Below are 23,218 nucleotides of genomic sequence, written 5' to 3' on the forward strand. Positions count from 1 at the left end.
TCTCTTACGTGAGGTAATGCAACGAGTCAGACCGAGGTGCGAGACTTTGCTAAGATCATGATGACATCTTCAAACATTTCACACTAAGCAGAAAGATCTAGTCATCCTAACTTAACCATATGTGTGGTTAAGTTAGGGTTAACTTTGGTTAAACGAACTTTAATAATAATAATAATAATGTTTCAGAGCGGACGGAGGTGTGTTTCTCAGGAGGGTCCCAGGATGCGGCTTGTCAGGACTCTGGTCTTGCAGGGGAGTCCTTCCTAGGACCTGTCATCCTGCTCTTCCTCTCACAGTTCTTTGTGGGTATCGCTATCAGTATTTTCTTCACTGTGGGAGTCACCTATCTGGATGATAACATTAACAAGAAAGATTACCCCATATATTACTGTAAGTAAGAGACAGACAGAGAGACAGAGAGACAGAAAGACAGAGAGACAGAGAGACAGAGACACAGAGACACAGAGACAGAGAGACACAGAGACACAGAGACAGAGAGACAGAGAGACAGAGACACAGAGACACAGAGACACAGAGACACAGAGACAGAGAGACAGAGAGACACAGAGACACAGAGACACAGAGACAGAGAGACAGAGAGACACAGAGACACAGAGACAGAGAGACAGAGAGACACAGAGACACAGAGACAGAGAGACAGAGAGACACAGAGACACAGAGACACAGAGACAGAGAGACAGAGAGACAGAGAGACAGGTAAAGAGTACAGTGGGGTGAATAAATCAGACACAAGACACAACAGTCGGGTATCTTGATGGACTCAAGGCTGTGGGACTGATTATGTCAATCTTCTTCTGATCTCCACTATTCTTCTTTGTATTAGACCGAAGAAGCAACTGGTTGATATAACGTCTCCACAGTAAAGTTACCCAAGTGTTGTATATGTGTCTAATTTGTGAACTTGTTGGTTCTGAAGTATTTATCTCAAGTACACGGGAGTACAAGAACACAGGAGTACAAGTACCCGGGAGTACAAGAACACAGGAGTGCAAATACCCGGGAGTACAAGAACACAGGAGTACAAGTACACGGGAGTACAAGAACACAGGAGTACAAGTACCCGGGAGTACAAGAACACAGGAGTACAAGTACCCGGGAGTACAAGAACACAGGAGTACAAGTACCCGGGAGTACAAGAACACAGAAGTACAAGTACCCGGGAGTACAAGAACACAGGAGTACAAGTACCCGGGAGTACAAGAACACAGGAGTACAAGTACCCGGGAGTACAAGAACACAGGAGTGCAAGTACCCGGGAGTACAAGAACACAGGAGTACAAGTACCCGGGAGTACAAGAACACAGAAGTACAAGTACCCGGGAGTACAAGAACACAGGAGTACAAGTACCCGGGAGTACAAGAACACAGGAGTACAAGTAAACGGGAGTACAAGAACACAGGAGTACAAGTACTCGGGAGTACAAGAACACAGGAGTACAAGTACCCGGGAGTACAAGAACACAGGAATACAAGTACCCGGGAGTACAAGAACACAGGAGTACAAGTACCCGGGAGTACAAGAACACAGGAGTACAAGTACCCGGGAGTACAAGAACACAGGAGTACAAGTACCCGGGAGTACAAGAACACAGGAGTACAAGTACCCGGGAGTACAAGAACACAGGAGTACAAGTACCCGGGAGTACAAGAACACAGGAGTACAAGTACCCGGGAGTACAAGAACACAGGAGTACAAGTACCCGGGAGTACAAGAACACGGGAGTACAAGTACCCGGGAGTACAAGAACACAGGAGTACAAGTACCCGGAAGTACAAGAACACAGGAGTACAAGTACACGGGAGTACAAGAACACAGGAGTACAAGTACCCGGGAGTACAAGAACACAAAAGTACAAGTACACGGGAGTACAAGAACACAGGAGTACAAGTACCCGGGAGTACAAGAACACAGGAGTACAAGTACCCGGGAGTACAAGAACACAGGAGTACAAGAACCCGGGAGTACAAGAACACAGGAGTACAAGTACCCGGGAGTACAAGAACACAGGAGTACAAGTACCCGGGAGTACAAGAACACAGGAGTGCAAGTACCCGGGAGTACAAGAACACAGGAGTACAAGTACACGGGAGTACAAGAACACAGGAGTACAAGTACCCGGGAGTACAAGAACACAGGAGTACAAGTACCCGGGAGTACAAGAACACAGGAGTACAAGTATCCGGGAGTACAAGAACACAGGAGTACAAGTACCCGGGAGTACAAGAACACAGGAGTACAAGTACACGGGAGTACAAGAACACAGGAGTACAAGTACACGGGAGTACAAGAACACAGGAGTACAAGTACACGGGAGTACAAGAACACAGGAGTATAAGTACCAGGGAGTACAAGAACACAGGAGTACAAGTACCCGGGAGTACAAGAACTCAGGAGTACAAGTACACGGGAGTACAAGAACACAGGAGTACAAGTACCCGGGAGTACAAGAACACAGGAGTACAAGTACACGGGAGTACAAGAACACAGGAGTACAAGTACCCGGGAGTACAAGAACACAGGAGTACAAGTACACGGGAGTACAAGAACACAGGAGTACAAGTACACGGGAGTACAAGAACACAAGTACCCGGGAGTACAAGAACACAGGAGTACAAGTACCCGGGAGTACAAGAACACAGGAGTACAAGTACACGGGAGTACAAGAACACAGGAGTACAAGTACCCGGGAGTACAAGAACACAGGAGTACAAGTACCAGGGAGTACAAGAACACAGGAGTACAAGTACACGGGAGTACAAGAACACAGGAGTACAAGTACACGGGAGTACAAGAACACAGGAGTACAAGTACCCGGGAGTACAAGAACACAGGAGTACAAGTACCCGGGAGTACAAGAACACAGGAGTACAAGTACCCGGGAGTACAAGAACACAGGAGTACAAGTACCCGGGAGTACAAGAACACAGGAGTACAAGTACACGGGAGTACAAGAACACAGGAGTACAAGTACACGGGAGTACAAGAACACAGGAGTACAAGTACCCGGGAGTACAAGAACACAGGAGTACAAGTACCCGGGAGTACAAGAACACAGGAGTACAAGTACCCGGGAGTACAAGAACACAGGAGTACAAGTACCCGGGAGTACAAGAACACAGGAGTACAAGTACCCGGGAGTACAAGAACACAGGAGTACAAGTACACGGGAGTACAAGAACACAGGAGTACAAGTACACGGGAGTACAAGAACACAGGAGTACAAGTACCCGGGAGTACAAGAACACAGGAGTACAAGTACCCGGGAGTACAAGAACACAGGAGTACAAGTACCCGGGAGTACAAGAACACAGGAGTACAAGTACCCGGGAGTACAAGAACACAGGAGTACAAGTACCCGGGAGTACAAGAACACAGGAGTACAAGTACCCGGGAGTACAAGAACACAGGAGTACAAGTACACGGGAGTACAAGAACACAGGAGTACAAGTACACGGGAGTACAAGAACACAGGAGTACAAGTACCCGGGAGTACAAGAACACAGGAGTACAAGTACCCGGGAGTACAAGAACACAGGAGTACAAGTACCCGGGAGTACAAGAACACAGGAGTACAAGTACACGGGAGTACAAGAACACAGGAGTACAAGTACCCGGGAGTACAAGAACACAGGAGTACAAGTACACACGGGAGTACAAGAACACAGGAGTACAAGTACCCGGGAGTACAAGAACACAGGAGTACAAGTACCCGGGAGTACAAGAACACAGGAGTACAAGTACACGGGAGTACAAGAACACAGGAGTACAAGTACACGGGAGTACAAGAACACAGGAGTACAAGTACACGGGAGTACAAGAACACAGGAGTACAAGTACCCGGGAGTACAAGAACACAGGAGTACAAGTACCCGGGAGTACAAGAACACAGGAGTACAAGTACCCGGGAGTACAAGAACACAGGAGTACAAGTACCCGGGAGTACAAGAACACAGGAGTACAAGTACCCGGGAGTACAAGAACACAGGAGTACAAGTACCCGGGAGTACAAGAACACAAGTACACGGGAGTACAAGAACACAGGAGTACAAGTACCGGGAGTACAAGAACACAGGAGTACAAGTACCCGGGAGTACAAGAACACAGGAGTACAAGTACACGGGAGTACAAGAACACAGGAGTACAAGTACCCGGGAGTACAAGAACACAGGAGTACAAGTACCCGGGAGTACAAGAACACAGGAGTACAAGTACCCGGGAGTACAAGAACAAGAACACGGGAGTACAAGTACACGGGAGTACAAGAACACAGGAGTACAAGTACCCGGGAGTACAAGAACACAGGAGTACAAGTACACGGGAGTACAAGAACACAGGAGTACAAGTACCCGGGAGTACAAGAACACAGGAGTACAAGTACCGGGAGTACAAGAACACAGGAGTACAAGTACACGGGAGTACAAGAACACAGGAGTACAAGTACACGGGAGTACAAGAACACAGGAGTACAAGTACACGGGAGTACAAGAACACAGGAGTACAAGTACACGGGAGTACAAGTACACGGGAGTACAAGTACACGGGAGTACAAGTACACGGGAGTACAAGAACACAGGAGTACAAGTACACGGGAGTACAAGTACACGGGAGTACAAGTACACGGGAGTACAAGTACACGGGAGTACAAGTACACGGGAGTACAAGAACACAGGAGTACAAGTACCCGGGAGTACAAGAACACAGGAGTACAAGTACACGGGAGTACAAGAACACAGGAGTACACCCGGGAGTACAAGAACACAGAAGTACAAGTACACGGGAGTACAAGAACACATGAGTACAAGTACACGGGAGTACAAGAACACAGGAGTACAAGTACCCGGGAGTACAAGAACACAGGAGTACAAGTACACGGGAGTACAAGAACACAGGAGTACAAGTACCCGGGAGTACAAGAACACAGGAGTACAAGTACCCGGGAGTACAAGAACACAGGAGTACAAGTACCCGGGAGTACAAGAACACAGGAGTACAAGTACACGGGAGTACAAGAACACAGGAGTACAAGTACCCGGGAGTACAAGAACACAGGAGTACAAGTACACGGGAGTACAAGAACACAGGAGTACAAGTACACGGGAGTACAAGAACACAGGAGTACAAGTACACGGGAGTACAAGAACACAGGAGTACAAGTACACGGGAGTACAAGAACACAGGAGTACAAGTACCCGGGAGTACAAGAACACAGGAGTACAAGTACCCGGGAGTACAAGAACACAGGAGTACACCCGGGAGTACAGGAGTACAAGTACCCTGGAGTACAAGTACACGGGAGTACAAGAACACAGGAGTACAAGTACACGGGAGTACAAGAACACAGGAGTACAAGTACACGGGAGTACAAGAACACAGGAGTACAAGTACCCGGGAGTACAAGAACACAGGAGTACAAGTACACGGGAGTACAAGAACACAGGAGTACAAGTACCCGGGAGTACAAGAACACAGGAGTACAAGTACCCGGGAGTACAAGAACACAGGAGTACAAGTACACGGGAGTACAAGAACACAGGAGTACAAGTACACGGGAGTACAAGAACACAGGAGTACAAGTACCCGGGAGTACAAGAACACAGGAGTACAAGTACCCGGGAGTACAAGAACACAGGAGTACAAGTACACGGGAGTACAAGAACACAGGAGTACAAGTACCCGGGAGTACAAGAACACAGGAGTACAAGTACAAGTACGGGAGTACAAGAACACAGGAGTACAAGTACACGGGAGTACAAGAACACAGGAGTACAAGTACCCGGGAGTACAAGAACACAGGAGTACAAGTACCCGGGAGTACAAGAACACAGGAGTACAAGTACACGGGAGTACAAGAACAAGAACACAGGAAGTTACAAAGTACACGGGAGTACAAGAACACAGGAGTACAAGTACACGGGAGTACAAGAACACAGGAGTACAAGTACACGGGAGTACAAGAATACAGGAGTACAAGTACACGGGAGTACAAGAACACAGGAGTACAAGTACACGGGAGTACAAGAACACAGGAGTACAAGTACCCGGGAGTACAAGAACACGGGAGTACAAGTACCCGGGAGTACAAGAACACAGGAGTACAAGTACACGGGAGTACAAGAACACAGGTGTACAAGTACACGGGAGTACAAGTACACGGGAGTACAAGTACCCGGGAGTACAAGAACACAGGAGTACAAGTACCCGGGAGTACAAGTACCCGGGAGTACAAGAACACAGGAGTACAAGTACACGGGAGTTCAAGTACACGGGAGTACAAGAACACAGGAGTACAAGAACACAGGAGTACAAGTACACGGGAGTACAAGAACACGGGAGTACAAGAACACAGGAGTACAAGAACACAGGAGTACAAGTACACGGGAGTACAAGAACACAGGAGTACAAGTACCCGGGAGTACAAGAACACAGGAGTACAAGTACACGGGAGTACAAGTACCCGGGAGTACAAGAGTACAGGAGTACAGAAGTACAGGAGTACAGAAGTACAGGAGTACAGGAGTACAGGAGTACAGGAGTACAGAAGTACAGGAGTACAAGAGTACAGGAGTACAAGAACACTGGAGTACAAGAACACGGGAGTACAAGAACACTGGAGTACAAGAACACAGGAGTACAAGTACACGGGAGTACAAGAACACGGGAGTACAAGAACACGGGAGTACAAGAACACGGGAGTACAAGAACACTGGAGTACAAGAACACGGGAGTACAAGAACACTGGAGTACAAGTACACTGGAGTACAAGAACACGGGAGTACAAGTACCCGGGAGTACAAGAACACAGGAGTACAAGTACCCGGGAATTGCAAGAACAACAGGAGTGCATGCCGGGAGTGCAAGAACACAGGAAGTAAGCACCGGAGGGATTGCAAAATTACAAGGATTAACTGCATTGCAGGAGTGCAAGAACACAGGAAGTACCCAAGGGTACCAGGAAGTAACACACGGAAGTTACAAGTACCCGGGAGTACAAGGGAACACAGGAATTCACAAGTGCACCAGGGTGCAAGGAACACAGGGTGCATTGCCGGGATTGCAACAACACGGAATTACAAGTACCCGGGAGTACAAGAACACGGGAGTACAAGTACCCGGGAGTACAAGAACACAGGAGTACAATACCCGGGAGTACAAGAACACAGGAGTACAAGTACACGGGAGTACAAGAACACAGGAGTACAAGTACACGGGAGTACAAGAACACAGGAGTACAAGTACACGGGAGTACAAGAATACAGGAGTACAAGTACACGGGAGTACAAGAACACAGGAATTACAATTACAACGGGGGTGCAAGGAACACAGGGTACAAGTGCCGGGGTGGCAAGAACCTGGGAGTGCAAATTGCCCGGGATTGCAGAACACGGGGTACATGTGCGGGAAGTAAAGAACACAGGAGTACAAGTACACGGGAAGTACAAGAACACAGGAGTACAAGTACACGGGAGTACACACGGGAGTACAAGTACCCGGGAGTACAAGAACACAGGAGTACAAGTACACGGGAGTACAAGAACACAGGAGTACAAGTACACGGGAGTACAAGTACACGGGAGTACAAGTACCCGGGAGTACAAGAACACAGGAGTACAAGTAAGTACAAGAACACAGGAGTACAAGTACAAGAACTGCAGGGCAAATTGGGCACGGGTACAGAACACAAGGAATTACATTGCCCGGGAGTACAAGGAACACAGGGAGTACAAGTACAACAGGTGCAAGGAACACAGGGTACAAATGGAAGATTGCAAGACACGGAATTGCATTGGGGGTACAAGAACACAGGAATTCTAAGTACACAGGGTCTAACACAGGTGTACAAGTACACGGGAGTACAAGTACACGGGAGTACAAGTACCCGGGAGTACAAGAACACAGGAGTACAAGTACCCGGGAGTACAAGTACCCGGGAGTACAAGAACACAGGAGTACAAGTACACGGGAGTTCAAGTACACGGGAGTACAAGGGAGTACAAGAACACAGGAGTACAAGTGCCGGAATTACAAGAACACAGGGTACAAATTACCACAGTCTAAATGCAGGAGTACAAGTACACAGGGAGTACATTGCAACGGATACAGAACACATGAGTACAAAGTACAGAGGAATTACAAGAACACAGGAATTACAAGTGCCGGAATTACAAGAACACAGGAGTAAGTACACGGAATTACAAATTGCACGAGATTACAATGCAGAATTACCAAAGTTACACGAGGAATTACTACAAGTACTGCAGGGAGTACAAAGAACACCAGGAAGTTACAAATTTTTAGAAATTGCACAAGAACACAAGAATTAAGTACACGGGAAGTACAAATTACAGGAAGTTACAAATTACACAGGGAGTACAAGTAACACAGAATTACAAGTACACGGAATAAGAACACAGGAGTAAAGTTGCAGGAGGTACAAGTTACAGGGTCCTGATCTTGCAGGGAGTTGCACAAGAACACAGAGTTACAAGTGCAGGAATTACAAGACACCCGGAATTACAAAGCACTTGCAGAATTACAAGTTACAACGGGTGCATTGGCACGGGGTGCAAGGACAACCGGGAATTGCAAGGAGACACGGGAAGTTACAAGTGCACTTGGAGGGTACAGGAGTACAAGTACACGGGAGTACAAGAACACAGGAGTACAAGTACCCGGGAGTACAAGAACACAGGAGTACAAGTACACGGGAGTACAAGTACCCGGGAGTACAAGAACACAGGAGTACAAGTACACGGGAGTTCAAGTACACGGGAGTACAAGAACACAGGAGTACAAGAACACAGGAGTACAAGTACACGGGAGTACAAGAACACGGGAGTACAAGAACACTGGAGTACAAGAACACGGGAGTACAAGAACACTGGAGTACAAGAACACAGGAGTACAAGTACACGGGAGTACAAGAACACGGGAGTACAAGAACACGGGAGTACAAGAACACGGGAGTACAAGAACACTGGAGTACAAGAACACGGGAGTACAAGAACACTGGAGTACAAGTACACTGGAGTACAAGAACACGGGAGTACAAGTACCCGGGAGTACAAGAACACAGGAGTACAAGTACCCGGGAGTACAAGAACACGGGAGTACAAGTACCCGGGAGTACAAGAACACAGGAGTACAAGTACCCGGGAGTACAAGAACACAGGAGTACAAGTACCCGGGAGTACAAGAACACGGGAGTACAAGTACCCGGGAGTACAAGAACACAGGAGTACAAGTACCCGGGAGTACAAGAACACGGGAGTACAAGTACACGGGAGTACAAGAACACAGGAGTACAAGTACCCGGGAGTACAAGAACACGGGAGTACAAGTACCCGGGAGTACAAGAACACAGGAGTACAAGTACCCGGGAGTACAAGAACACTGGAGTACAAGAACACGGGAGTACAAGAACACGGGAGTACAAGAACACTGGAGTACAAGAACACGGGAGTACAAGAACACTGGAGTACAAGAACACGGGAGTACAAGAACACTGGAGTACAAGAACACGGGAGTACAAGAACACTGGAGTACAAGAACACGGGAGTACAAGAACACTGGAGTACAAGAACACGGGAGTACAAGAACACGGTAGCGAAGGCAGGTTGATCAAGAGTGCCTCAACAGTCTCTCAGAAAGAGACACTTTTTTTTTTGTTTTTTTTTCGCCGGTATTCTTCCGGCCCGGGTCTTTTCCAAGTAGTGGTGACCCGGCCTTGGCTCCCTATCTGGGGAGTGTCTCGAGACTTACGTCTCCCATGGGAGGAGGTAAAAGTACCCCCTCATCTTTGGGACCAAGTGTCCCCAGGCCTAGCCACATTCCCCGCCCTCACGGGGCTCGTAGGGAGAAGCTAGGCCTCTGGTCTGCCATCTACCCCGCCTCAAAGAGGCTCGTGGGGATGGCAGTCTTAAAAGAGACACTTCTCACAGACACTATTCGATGTATAGCCCTTGTGGTTTAGCGCTTCTTTTTGATTATAATAATAATCACAGACGCTATACTTACAGTGATCAGCCACAATCAGGTAAAAAAATAAAGTCAGTGTGTGCGTTTCTTCTATCATCCCTGATAAAGTCACCTGAGCGGCCGGAGCTGGTAATCTGATTGCCCTGCCGACCACATCATTAGATAACACACCCACATGGCTCTTCCACACGTGTTGCGGTCCCCCACATGCTCTGATTGACAGAATAATCACCTCAACTATAACAGTTGAAGTCAGCAGTGTGGGACTGATTGCTAGGGACTACGTCAAACATTCCATTCTTCTAAGAACAGTCCAGGAACTTGATAAAGTTCCTGGAGAGCGAAACGTTGCCAAAATTAAATGTCACATTAGTTGCACTTGTGTCCTTTTACTTAACATATTTTGGTGTCCTTCCAAGGTCAGGAAGGTTCAATGAGTGCCCTTCCAAGGTCAGGAAGGTTCAATGAGTGCCCTTCCAAGGTCAGGAAGGTTCACTGAGTGCCCTTCCAAGGTCAGGAAGGTTCACTGAGTGCCCTTCCAAGGTCAGGAAGGTTCACTGAGAGTCCTTCCAAGGTCAGGAAGGTTCACTGAGTGACCTTCCAAGGTCAGGAAGGTTCACTGAGAGTCCTTCCAAGGTCAGGAAGGTTCTCTGAGTGCCCTTCGAAACATACAGGATACATTAGTGTCCTACTATGGGTTGACAGGACAACCTCCTGATCTACCATGGGTTGACAGGACAACCTCCTGATCTACCATGGGTTGACAGGACAACCTCCTGATCTACCATGGGTTGACAGGACAACCTCCTGATCTACCATGGGTTGACAGGACAACCTCCTGATCTACCATGGGTTGACAGGATAACCTCCTGATCTACCATGGGTTGACAGGATAACCTCCTGATCTACCATGGGTTGACAGGATAACCTCCTGATCTACCATGGGTTGACAGGACAACCTCCTGCTCTACCATGGGTTGACAGGACAACCTCCTGATCCACCATGGGTTGACAGGACAACCTCCTGATCTACCATGGGTTCACAGGACAACCTCCTGATCTACCATGAGTTGACGAAAGAACCTCCTGTCCTACCATGGGTTGACAAGAGGAACCTAACATTAACTCTTCTCCCGCAGCTTTCACTCTGCTCTTGAGGATCTTGGGACCTGTCTTGGGTTACCTGGTGGGTGGTAAGTGCCTCTCCTTGTGGATAGACCCCAGCCAGAGTCCCAACCTCACCAGGAAGGACCCTCGTTGGCTAGGTGCCTGGTGGCTAGGTAAGGATAGTACTTCCTAGTAGAGAGTTACTAGGTAATTATTCATCCTGCTAGGATGCTGGTCCTGCTAGCATCCTGTGAGCGGCTTTCATGTATATAAATTACCCGAGGTTTTAATATAAATGATATAAAATAAGTTATAAAAACTATATACAACGACCATTTATATTAATTTGTATTTTGTAGATAATATGAAATTAAACTCTCTCTCTCTCTCTCTCTCTCTCTCTCTCCCCCCCCCTCTCTCTCTCTCTAAAGATTTCCACCCCAGTAGTTTGTCTTTCATATATATATATATATATATATATATATATATATATATATATATATATATATATATATATATATATATATATATATATATATATATATAAACACTGATCTCTGGCTGAAGGAGACTCGAACCTACGAACCTTGGGACAAGGTACGCAGTGCTTTACCAATCTACCCACACTGGACAATACCTTGGCGTGTAGCTTGCGCTACACGTTTGATCCAAGGCAGCCAGCTTTCAGGGAGAAGGCTTACAGCTTTTCATCTCATCCCCTGCATGCATCAGACTTACTAGAGATTTTAACAATGCAAGGAATTCGCGAGAGCAGGCGAAATATACACAGAGATCAGTGTTTGTGTATATTTCGCCTGCTCTTGCGAATTCCTTGCATTGTTAATATCTCTAGGATGGCTGATGCATGCAGGGGATGAGATGAAAAGCTGTAAGCCTTCTCCCTGAAAGCTGGCTGCCTTGGATCAAACGTGTAGTGCTAGCTACACGCCAAGGTATTGTCCAGTGTGGGTAGATTGGTAAAGCACTGCGTACCTTGTCCCAAGGTTCGTAGGTTCGAGTCTCCTTCAGCCAGAGATCAGTGTTTGTGTATATTTCGCCTGCTCTTGCGAATTCCTTGCGAATTCCTCTCTCTCTCTCTCTCTCTCTCTCTCTCTCTCTCTATATATATATATATATATATATATATATATATATATATATATATATATATATATATATATATATATATATATATATATATATATAGAGAGAGAGAGAGAGAGAGAGAGAGAGAGAGAGAGAGAGAGAGAAGTTGCAGAGATTGGTAGATGAATTTGGTAGGGTGTGCAAAAGAAGAAAATTGAAAGTGAATACAGGAAAGAGTAAGGTTATGAGGATAACAAAAAGATTAGGTGATGAAAGATTGGATATCAGATTGGAGGGAGAGAGTATGGAGGAGGTGAATGTATTCAGATATTTGGGAGTGGACGTGTCAGCGGATGGGTCTATGAAAGATGAGGTGAATCATAGAATTGATGAGGGGAAAAGGAGTCTGTGGAGACAAAGAACTTTGTCCTTGGAGGCAAAGAGGGGAATGTATGAGAGTATAGTTTTACCAACACTCTTATATGGGTGTGAAGCATGGGTGATGAATGTTGCAGCGAGGAGAAGGCTGGAGGCAGTGGAGATGTCATGTCTGAGGGCAATGTGTGGTGTGAATATAATGCAGAGAATTCGTAGTTTGGAAGTTAGGAGGAGGTGCGGGATTACCAAAACTGTTGTCCAGAGGGCTGAGGAAGGGTTGTTGAGGTGGTTCGGACATGTAGAGAGAATGGAGCGAAACAGAGTGACTTCAAGAGTGTATCAGTCTGTAGTGGAAGGAAGGCGGGGTAGGGGTTGGCCTAGGAAAGGTTGGAGGGAGGGGGTAAAGGAGGTTTTGTGTGCGAGGGGCTTGGACTTCCAGCAGGCATGCGTGAGCGTGTTTGATAGGAGTGAATGGAGACAAATGGTTTTTAATACTTGACGTGCTGTTGGAGTGTGAGCAAAGTAACATTTATGAAGGGGTTCAGGGAAACCGGCAGGCCGGACTTGAGTCCTGGAGATGGGAAGTACAGTGCCTGCACTCTGAAGGAGGGGTGTTAATGTTGCAGTTTAAAAACTGTAGTGTAAAGCACCCTTCTGGCAAGACAGTGATGGAGTGAATGATGGTGAAAGTTTTTCTTTTTCGGGTCACCCTGCCTTGGTGGGAATCGGCCAGTGTGATAATATAATATACGTATATATATATTGTTTACATTACCACTCTCATAGATTCCACTCTTAATATTACCACAACAACTACTACTACCACCACTACTAACGACTACCACCTGCAGGCTACCTGTTCATCGGGTGTGGACTGCTGTTCTTGGGTTCCCTCTTGTTCTTCTTCCCACGTAAGCTGCCGTCAACACTGAACAGAGAGGCTAAGAAAGCTCTCAGACAGGCTGACAAGGATAACAACAAGCGAGGTGTTCAGTACTTCGCTACTCTCGCGAAGTCCAAGAAACTAGAGTCCAAACCAACCCTAGCCAGTGAGTATACCCTGAGAGTCATCACTAGTCCGTGAGTACATTGTAAGAGTCATCACTAGTCCGTGAGTACATTGTGAGAGTCATCACTAGTCCGTGAGTACATTGTGAGAGTCATCACTAGTCCGTGAGTACATTGTAAGAGTCATCATTAGTCAGTGAGTACATTGTGAGAGTCATCACTAGTCAGTGAGTACATTGTAAGAGTCATCATTAGTCAGTGAGTACATTGTGAGAGTCATCACTAGTCAGTGAGTACATTGTAAGAGTCATCATTAGTCAGTGAGTACATTGTGAGAGTCATCACTAGTCAGTGAGTACATTGTGAGAGTCATCATTAGTCAGTGAGTACATTGTGAGAGTCATCATTAGTCAGTGAGTACATTGTGAGAGTCATCACTAGTCCGTGAGTACATTGTGAGTCATCATTAGTCAGTGAGTACATTGTGAGAGTCATCGCTAGTCAGTGAGTACATTGTGAGTCATCATTAGTCAGTGAGTAAATTGTAAGAGTCATCACTAGTCAGTGAGTACATTGTGAGAGTCATCGCTAGTCAGTGAGTACATTGTGAGAGTCATCATTAGTCAGTGAGTGCATTGTGAGTCATCATTAGTCAGTGAGTACATTGTGAGAGTCATCATTAGTCAGTGAGTACATTGTGAGTCATCATTAGTCAGTGAGTACATTGTGAGAGTCATCATTAGTCAGTGAGTACATTGTGAGTCATCACTAGTCAGTGAGTACATTGTGAGAGTCATCGCTAGTCAGTGAGTACATTGTGAGAGTCATCGCTAGTCAGTGAGTACATTGTGAGTCATCGCTAGTCAGTGAGTACATTGTGAATCATCGCTAGTCAGTGAGTACATTGTGAGTCATCGCTAGTCAGTGAGTACATTGTGAGTCATCGCTAGTCAGTGAGTACATTGTGAGAGTCATCGATAGTCAGTGAGTACATTGTGAGTCATCGCTAGTCAGTGAGTACATTGTGAGAGTCATCGCTAGTCAGTGAGTACATTGTGAGTCATCGCTAGTCAGTGAGTACATTGTGAGAGTCATCGCTAGTCAGTGAGTACATTGTGAGAGTCATCGCTAGTCAGTGAGTACATTGTGAGTCATCGCTAGTCAGTGAGTACATTGTGAGAATCATCGCTAGTCAGTGAGTACATTGTGAGAGTCATCGCTAGTCAGTGAGTACATTGTGAAAGTCATCGCTAGTCAGTGAGTACATTGTGAGAGTCATCGCTAGTCAGTGAGTACATTGTGAGAGTCATCGCTAGTCAGTGAGTAAATTGTGAGAGTCATCGCTAGTCAGTGAGTACATTGTGAGTCATCGCTAGTCAGTGAGTAAATTGTGAGAGTCATCGCTAGTCAGTGAGTAAATTGTGAGAGTCATCGCTAGTCAGTGAGTACATTGTGAGAGTCATCGCTAGTCAGTGAGTACATTGTGAGAGTCATCACTAGTCAGTGAGTACACTGTGAGAGTCATCGCTAGTCAATGAGTACATTGTGAGAGTCATCACTAGTCAGTGAGTACATTGTGAGTCATCACTAGTCAGTGAGTACATTGTGAGTCATCACTAGTCAGTGAGTACATTGTGAGTCATCACTAGTCAGTGAGTACATTGTGAGTCATCACTAGTCAGTGAGTACATTGTGAGTCATCACTAGTCAGTGAGTACATTGTGAGTCATCACTAGTCAGCGAGTACATTGTGAGTCATCACTTGTCAGTGAGTACATTGTGAGTCATCACTAGTCAGTGAGTACATTGTGAGTCATCACTAGTCAGTGAGTACATTGTGAGAGTCATCACTAGTCAGTGAGTACATTATGAGTCATCACTAGTCAGTGAGTACATTGTGAGTCATCACTAGTCAGTGAGTACATTGTGAGTCATCACTAGTCAGTGAGTACATTGTGAGTCATCACTAGTCAGTGAGTACATTGTGAGTCATCACTAGTCAGTGAGTACATTGTGAGTCATCACTAGTCAGTGAGTACATTGTGAGTCATCACTAGTCAGTGAGTACATTGTGAGTCATCACTAGTCAGTGAGTACATTGTGAGAGTCATCACTAGTCAGTGAGTACATTGTGAGTCATCACTAGTCAGTGAGTACATTGAGAGTCATCACTAGTCAGTGAGTACATTGTGAGTCATCACTAGTCAGTGAGTACATTGTGAGTCATCACTAGTCAGTGAGTACATTGTGAGTCATCACTAGTCAGTGAGTACATTGTGAGTCATCACTAGTCAGTGAGTACATTGTGAGTCATCACTAGTCAGTGAGTACATTGTGAGTCATCACTAGTCAGTGAGTACATTGTGAGTCATCACTAGTCAGTGAGTACATTGTGAGTCATCACTAGTCAGTGAGTACATTGTGAGAGTCATCACTAGTCAGTGAGTACATTGTGAGTCATCACTAGTCAGTGAGTACATTGTGAGTCATCACTAGTCAGTGAGTACATTGTGAGTCATCACTAGTCAGTGAGTACATTGTGAGTCATCACTAGTCAGTGAGTACATTGTGAGTCATCACTAGTCAGTGAGTACATTGTGAGTCATCAACTAGTCAGTGAGTACATTGTGAGTCATCACTAGTCAGTGAGTACAATGTGAGTCATCACTAGTCAGTGAGTACATTGTGAGAGTCATCACTAGTCAGTGAGTACATTGTGAGTCATCACTAGTCAGTGAGTACATTGTGAGTCATCACTAGTCAGTGAGTACATTGTGAGTCATCACTAGTCAGTGAGTACAATGAGAGTCATCACTAGTCAGTGAGTGCATTGTGAGTCATTACTAGTCAGTGAGTACATTGTGAGTCATCACTAGTCAATGAGTACAATGAGAGTCATCACTAGTCAGTGAGTACATTGTGAGTCATCACTAGTCAGTGAGTACATTGTGAGTCATCACTAGTCAGTGAGTACATTGTGAGTCATCACTAGTCAGTGAGTACATTGTGAGTCATCACTAGTCAGTGAGTACATTGTGAGTCATCACTAGTCAGTGAGTACATTGTGAGTCATCACTAGTCAGTGAGTACATTGTGAGTTATCACTAGTCAGTGAGTACATTGTGTGTCATCACTTGTCAGTGAGTACATTGTGAGTCATCACTAGTCAGTGAGTTCATTGTGAGTCATCACTAGTCAGTGAGTACATTGTGAGTCATCACTAGTCAGTGAGTACATTGTGAGTCATCACTAGTCAGTGAGTACATTGTGAGTCATCACTAGTCAGTGAGTACATTGTGAGTCATCACTAGACAGTGAGTACATTGTGAGTCATCACTAGTCAGTGAGTACATTGTGAGTCATCACTAGTCAGTGAGTACATTGTGAGTCATCACTTGTCAGTGAGTACATTGTGAGTCATCACTAGTCAGTGAGTACATTGTGAGTCATCACTAGTCAGTGAGTACATTGTGAGTCATCACTAGTCAGTGAGTACATTGTGAGTCATCACTAGTCAGTGAGTACATTGTGAGTCATCACTAGTCAGTGAGTACATTGTGAGTCATCACTAGTCAGTGAGTACAATGTGAGTCATCACTAGTCAGTGAGTACATTGTGAGAGTCATCACTAGTCAGTGAGTACATTGTGAGTCATCACTAGTCAGTGAGTACATTGTGAGTCATCACTAGTCAGTGAGTACATTGTGAGTCATCACTAGTCAGTGAGTACAATGAGAGTCATCACTAGTCAGTGAGTGCATTGTGAGTCATTACTAGTCAGTGAGTACATTGTGAGTCATCACTAGTCAATGAGTACAATGAGTCATCACTAGTCAGTGAGTACATTGTGAGTCATCACTAGTCAGTGAGTACATTGTGAGTCATCACTAGTCAGTGAGTACATTGTGAGTCATCACTAGTCAGTGAGTACATTGTGAGTCATCACTAGTCAGTGAGTACATTGTGAGTCATCACTAGTCAGTGAGTACATTGTGAGTCATCCCTAGTCAGTGAGTACATTGTGAGTTATCACTAGTCAGTGAGTACATTGTGTGTCATCACTAGTCAGTGAGTACATTGTGAGTCATCACTAGTCAGTGAGTTAATTGTGAGTCATCACTAGTCAGTGAGTACATTGTGAGTCATCACTAGTCAGTGAGTACATTGTGAGTCATCACTAGTCAGTGAGTACATTGTGAGAGTCATCACTAGTCAGTGAGTACATTGTGAGAGTCATCACTAGTCAGTGAGTACATTGTGAGAGTCATCATTAGTCAGTGAGTACATTGTGAGTCATCATTAGTCAGTGAGTACATTGTGAGTCATCACTAGTCAGTGAGTACATTGTGAGAGTCATCGCTAGTCAGTGAGTACATTGTGAGAGTCATCGCTAGTCAGCGAGTACATTGTGAGTCATCGCTAGTCAGTGAGTGCATTGTGAATCATCGCTAGTCAGTGAGTACATTGTGAGTCATCGCTAGTCAGTGAGTACATTGTGAGTCATCGCTAGTCAGTGAGTACATTGTGAGAGTCATCGATAGTCAGTGAGTACATTGTGAGTCATCGCTAGTCAGTGAGTACATTGTGAGAGTCATCGCTAATCAGTGAGTACATTGTGAGAGTCATCGCTAGTCAGTGAGTACATTGTGAGAGTCATCGCTAGTCAGTGAGTACATTGTGAGTCATCGCTAGTCAGTGAGTACATTGTGAGAATCATCGCTAGTCAGTGAGTACATTGTGAGAGTCATCGCTAGTCAGTGAGTACATTGTGAAAGTCATCGCTAGTCAGTGAGTACATTGTGAGAGTCATCGATAGTCAGTGAGTACATTGTGAGTCATCGCTAGTCAGTGAGTACATTGTGAGTCATCGCTAATCAGTGAGTACATTGTGAGAGTCATCGCTAGTCAGTGAGTACATTGTGAGAGTCATCGCTAGTCAGTGAGTACATTGTGAGTCATCGCTAGTCAGTGAGTACATTGTGAGAATCATCGCTAGTCAGTGAGTACATTGTGAGAGTCATCGCTAGTCAGTGAGTACATTGTGAAAGTCATCGCTAGTCAGTGAGTACATTGTGAGAGTCATCGCTAGTCAGTGAGTACATTGTGAGAGTCATCGCTAGTTAGTGAGTAAATTGTGAGAGTCATCGCTAGTCAGTGAGTACATTGTGAGTCATCGCTAGTCAGTGAGTAAATTGTGAGAGTCATCGCTAGTCAGTGAGTAAATTGTGAGAGTCATCGCTAGTCAGTGAGTACATTGTGAGAGTCATCGCTAGTCAGTGAGTACATTGTGAGAGTCATCACTAGTCAGTGAGTACACTGTGAGAGTCATCGCTAGTCAGTGAGTAGATTGTGAGAGTCATCACTAGTCAGTGAGTACATTGTGAGTCATCACTAGTCAGTGAGTACATTGTGAGTCATCACTAGTCAGTGAGTACATTGTGAGTCATCACTAGTCAGTGAGTACATTGTGAGTCATCACTAGTCAGTGAGTACATTGTGAGTCATCACTAGTCAGTGAGTACATTGTGAGTCATCACTAGTCAGTGAGTACATTGTGAGTCATCACTAGTCAATGAGTACATTGTGAGTCATCACTAGTCAGTGAGTACATTGTGAGAGTCATCACTAGTCAGTGAGTACATTGTGAGTCATCACTAGTCAGTGAGTACATTGTGAGCCATCACTAGTCAGTGAGTACATTGTGAGTCATCACTAGTCAGTGAGTACATTGTGAGTCATCACTAGTCAGTGAGTACATTGTGAGTCATCACTAGTCAGTGAGTACATTGTGAGTCATCAACTAGTCAGTGAGTACATTGTGAGTCATCACTAGTCAGTGAGTACAATGTGAGTCATCACTAGTCAGTGAGTACATTGTGAGAGTCATCACTAGTCAGTGAGTACATTGTGAGTCATCACTAGTCAGTGAGTACATTGTGAGTCATCACTAGTCAGTGAGTACATTGTGAGTCATCACTAGTCAGTGAGTACAATGAGAGTCATCACTAGTCAGTGAGTGCATTGTGAGTCATTACTAGTCAGTGAGTACATTGTGAGTCATCACTAGTCAATGAGTACAATGAGAGTCATCACTAGTCAGTGAGTACATTGTGAGTCATCACTAGTCAGTGAGAACATTGTGAGTTATCACTAGTCAGTGAGTACATTGTGAGTCATCACTAGTCAGTGAGTACATTGTGAGTCATCACTAGTCAGTGAGTACATTGTGAGTCATCACTAGTCAGTGAGTACATTGTGAGTCATCACTAGTCAGTGAGTACATTGTGAGTTATCACTAGTCAGTGAGTACATTGTGTGTCATCACTAGTCAGTGAGTACATTGTGAGTCATCACTAGTCAGTGAGTTCATTGTGAGTCATCACTAGTCAGTGAGTACATTGTGAGTCATCACTAGTCAGTGAGTACATTGTGAGTCATCACTAGTCAGTGAGTACATTGTGAGTCATCACTAGTCAGTGAGTACATTGTGAGTCATCACTAGACAGTGAGTACATTGTGAGTCATCACTAGTCAGTGAGTACATTGTGAGCCATCACTAGTCAGTGAGTACATTGTGAGTCATCACTTGTCAGTGAGTACATTGTGAGTCATCACTAGTCAGTGAGTACATTGTGAGTCATCACTAGTCAGTGAGTACATTGTGAGTCATCACTAGTCAGTGAGTACATTGTGAGTCATCACTAGTCAGTGAGTACATTGTGAGTCATCACTAGTCAGTGAGTACATTGTGAGTCATCACTAGTCAGTGAGTACATTGTGAGTCATCACTAGTCAGTGAGTACAATGTGAGTCATCACTAGTCAGTGAGTACATTGTGAGAGTCATCACTAGTCAGTGAGTACATTGTGAGTCATCACTAGTCAGTTAGTACATTGTGAGTCATCACTAGTCAGTGAGTACATTGTGAGTCATCACTAGTCAGTGAGTACAATGAGAGTCATCACTAGTCAGTGAGTGCATTGTGAGTCATTGCTAGTCAGTGAGTACATTGTGAGTCATCACTAGTCAATGAGTACAGTGAGAGTCATCACTAGTCAGTGAGTACATTGTGAGTCATCACTAGTCAGTGAGTACATTGTGAGTCATCACTAGTCAGTGAGTACATTGTGAGTCATCACTAGTCAGTGAGTACATTGTGAGTCATCACTAGTCAGTGAGTACATTGTGAGTCATCACTAGTCAGTGAGTACATTGTGAGTCATCACTAGTCAGTGAGTACATTGTGAGTTATCACTAGTCAGTGAGTACATTGTGTGTCATCACTAGTCAGTGAGTACATTGTGAGTCATCACTAGTCAGTGAGTTCATTGTGAGTCATCACTAGTCAGTGAGTACATTGTGAGTCATCACTAGTCAGTGAGTACATTGTGAGTCATCACTAGTCAGTGAGTACATTGTGAGTCATCACTAGTCAGTGAGTACATTGTGAGTCATCACTAGACAGTGAGTACATTGTGAGTCATCACTAGTCAGTGAGTACATTGTGAGCCATCACTAGTCAGTGAGTACATTGTGAGTCATCACTTGTCAGTGAGTACATTGTGAGTCATCACTAGTCAGTGAGTACATTGTGAGTCATCACTAGTCAGTGAGTACATTGTGAGTCATCACTAGTCAGTGAGTACATTGTGAGTCATCACTAGTCAGTGAGTACATTGTGAGTCATCACTAGTCAGTGAGTACATTGTGAGTCATCACTAGTCAGTGAGTACATTGTGAGTCATCGCTAGTCAGTGAGTACATTGTGAGTCATCACTAGTCAGTGAGTACATTGTGAGTCATCGCTAGTCAGTGAGTACATTGTGAGTCATCGCTAGTCATTGAGTACATTGTGGGGTCATCACTAGTCAGTGAGTACATTGTGAGTCATCGCTAGTCAGTGAGTACATTGTGGGTCATCACTAGTCAGTGAGTACATTGTGAGTCATCACTAGTCAGTGAGTACATTGTGAGAGTCATCACTAGTCAGTGAGTACATTGTGAGTCATCACTAGTCAGTGAGTACATTGTGAGTCATCGCTAGTCAGTGAGTACATTGTGAGTCATCGCTAGTCAGTGAGTACATTGTGGGTCATCACTAGTCAGTGAGTAAATTGTGAGTCATCGCTAGTCAATGAGTACATTGTGGGTCATCACTAGTCAGTGAGTACATTGTGAGTCATCGCTAGTCAGTGAGTACATTGTGAGTCATCGCTAGTCAGTGAGTACATTGTGGGTCATCACTAGTCAGTGAGTACATTGTGAGTCATCGCTAGTCAGTGAGTACATTGTGGGTCATCACTAGTCAGTGAGTACGTTGTGAGTCATCACTAGTCAGTGAGTACATTGTGAGAGTCATCACTAGTCAGTGAGTACATTGTGAGTCATCGCTAGTCAGTGAGTACATTGTGAGTCATCGCTAGTCAGTGAGTACATTGTGGGTCATCACTAGTCAGTGAGTACATTGTGAGTCATCGCTAGTCAGTGAGTACATTGTGGGTCATCACTAGTCAGTGAGTACATTGTGGGTCATCGCTAGTCAGTGAGTACATTGTGAGTCATCACTAGTCAGTGAGTACATTGTGGGTCATCGCTAGTCAGTGAGTACATTGTGGGTCATCACTAGTCAGTGAGTACATTGTGAGTCATCACTAGTCAGTGAGTACATTGTGTCTTGCACTGCTCCTTCTATTACGTTAATTACTGGGACTTGCTTTTTCTGGTTATCTATCCATGATTACCTATTTTCATTAGAATAATAATAATAATAATAATAATAATAATAATAATAATAATAATAATAATAATAATAATAATAATAATAATAATAATAATAATAATAATAATTATTATTATTATTATTATTATTATTATTATTATTATTATTATTATTATTATTATTACTATTATTATTATCCATCTCTTTCTTCCGCTCACCTTCATTTTATTGTACATAATGCTAATATCAAGAGCAAGTGATGGGATCCAGGACTCACTTCCTGCTCTTCCCTCACAGACCTGAAGAAAGCGCTGAAGCGACTCTTCACTAACAAGTTGTGGGTTGGGAACCTCTTCAACACGGTTGTCATCATCCTGGCACTCTCTGGTTACTGGAACTTCAAACCCAAGTACCTGGAAAACCAGTTCCGTAAAAGTGCCACTGAAGCCAATTATTACACAGGTAAGGCACAGGTGAAGTTAGCTTGAAGTACGAAGCGAGAAAATATTATATTTTGGATATAAAAATCTGAAATATAAGTTTATTGGTTGATATATATTGGTTGGTCTTAGAGTCTGAAATTTCGAGAAGGTAATTCCAGAAGCAAACTGTGGATTTTAATGTATTTATTAGACACAGACACACACAAAGCACTAACAAAAGCCTGTGTGTGTGGCAGGAATGGCCAGTTTCGCCTCAGTGGTGCTGGGAACTGGTATAGGTGGAGCCATCCTCAGATGGGTGAGACCACGACCACAGTTCGTGGCAGGTTACAATATTTTCGTCACCCTCTTCCTCACCGCTGGTTTCATCGTCCTCATGTTTATTGGCTGCCCGAAACTCACTATGGTTGGACCAGTTGATGGGTAAGTAACGTTCTTAGACCTGTGGATGGGTGAGAAAGTAACGTATATTAGACCAGT

At 44.7% G+C, this 23,218-nt stretch overlaps 1 protein-coding gene and 1 long non-coding RNA gene across 2 annotated transcripts in view; one reads left to right on the plus strand and one right to left on the minus strand.

Annotated features, from left to right (window-relative positions):
* The window catches only part of LOC128706043 (solute carrier organic anion transporter family member 74D), a 47,898-nt gene that overhangs the window by 12,051 nt on the left and 12,629 nt on the right, over positions 1-23,218 (plus strand). Inside the window, exons 5-9 of the mRNA XM_070096676.1 lie at positions 187-390; positions 11,137-11,277; positions 13,420-13,617; positions 22,593-22,757; positions 22,975-23,161. Of these exons, the coding sequence (XP_069952777.1) occupies positions 187-390; positions 11,137-11,277; positions 13,420-13,617; positions 22,593-22,757; positions 22,975-23,161 (895 nt within the window). The remainder of the gene's footprint in view (positions 1-186; positions 391-11,136; positions 11,278-13,419; positions 13,618-22,592; positions 22,758-22,974; positions 23,162-23,218) is intronic.
* The window catches only part of LOC138854308 (uncharacterized), a 28,143-nt gene continuing 27,831 nt past the window's right edge, over positions 22,907-23,218 (minus strand). The window contains exon 2 of the long non-coding RNA XR_011393509.1: positions 22,907-23,180. This is a non-coding gene — a long non-coding RNA (uncharacterized lncRNA). The remainder of the gene's footprint in view (positions 23,181-23,218) is intronic.

The sequence above is a fragment of the Cherax quadricarinatus genome, chromosome 54, assembly GCF_038502225.1.
Source record: "Cherax quadricarinatus isolate ZL_2023a chromosome 54, ASM3850222v1, whole genome shotgun sequence".
In the NCBI taxonomy this organism is placed as follows: domain Eukaryota; kingdom Metazoa; phylum Arthropoda; class Malacostraca; order Decapoda; family Parastacidae; genus Cherax; species Cherax quadricarinatus.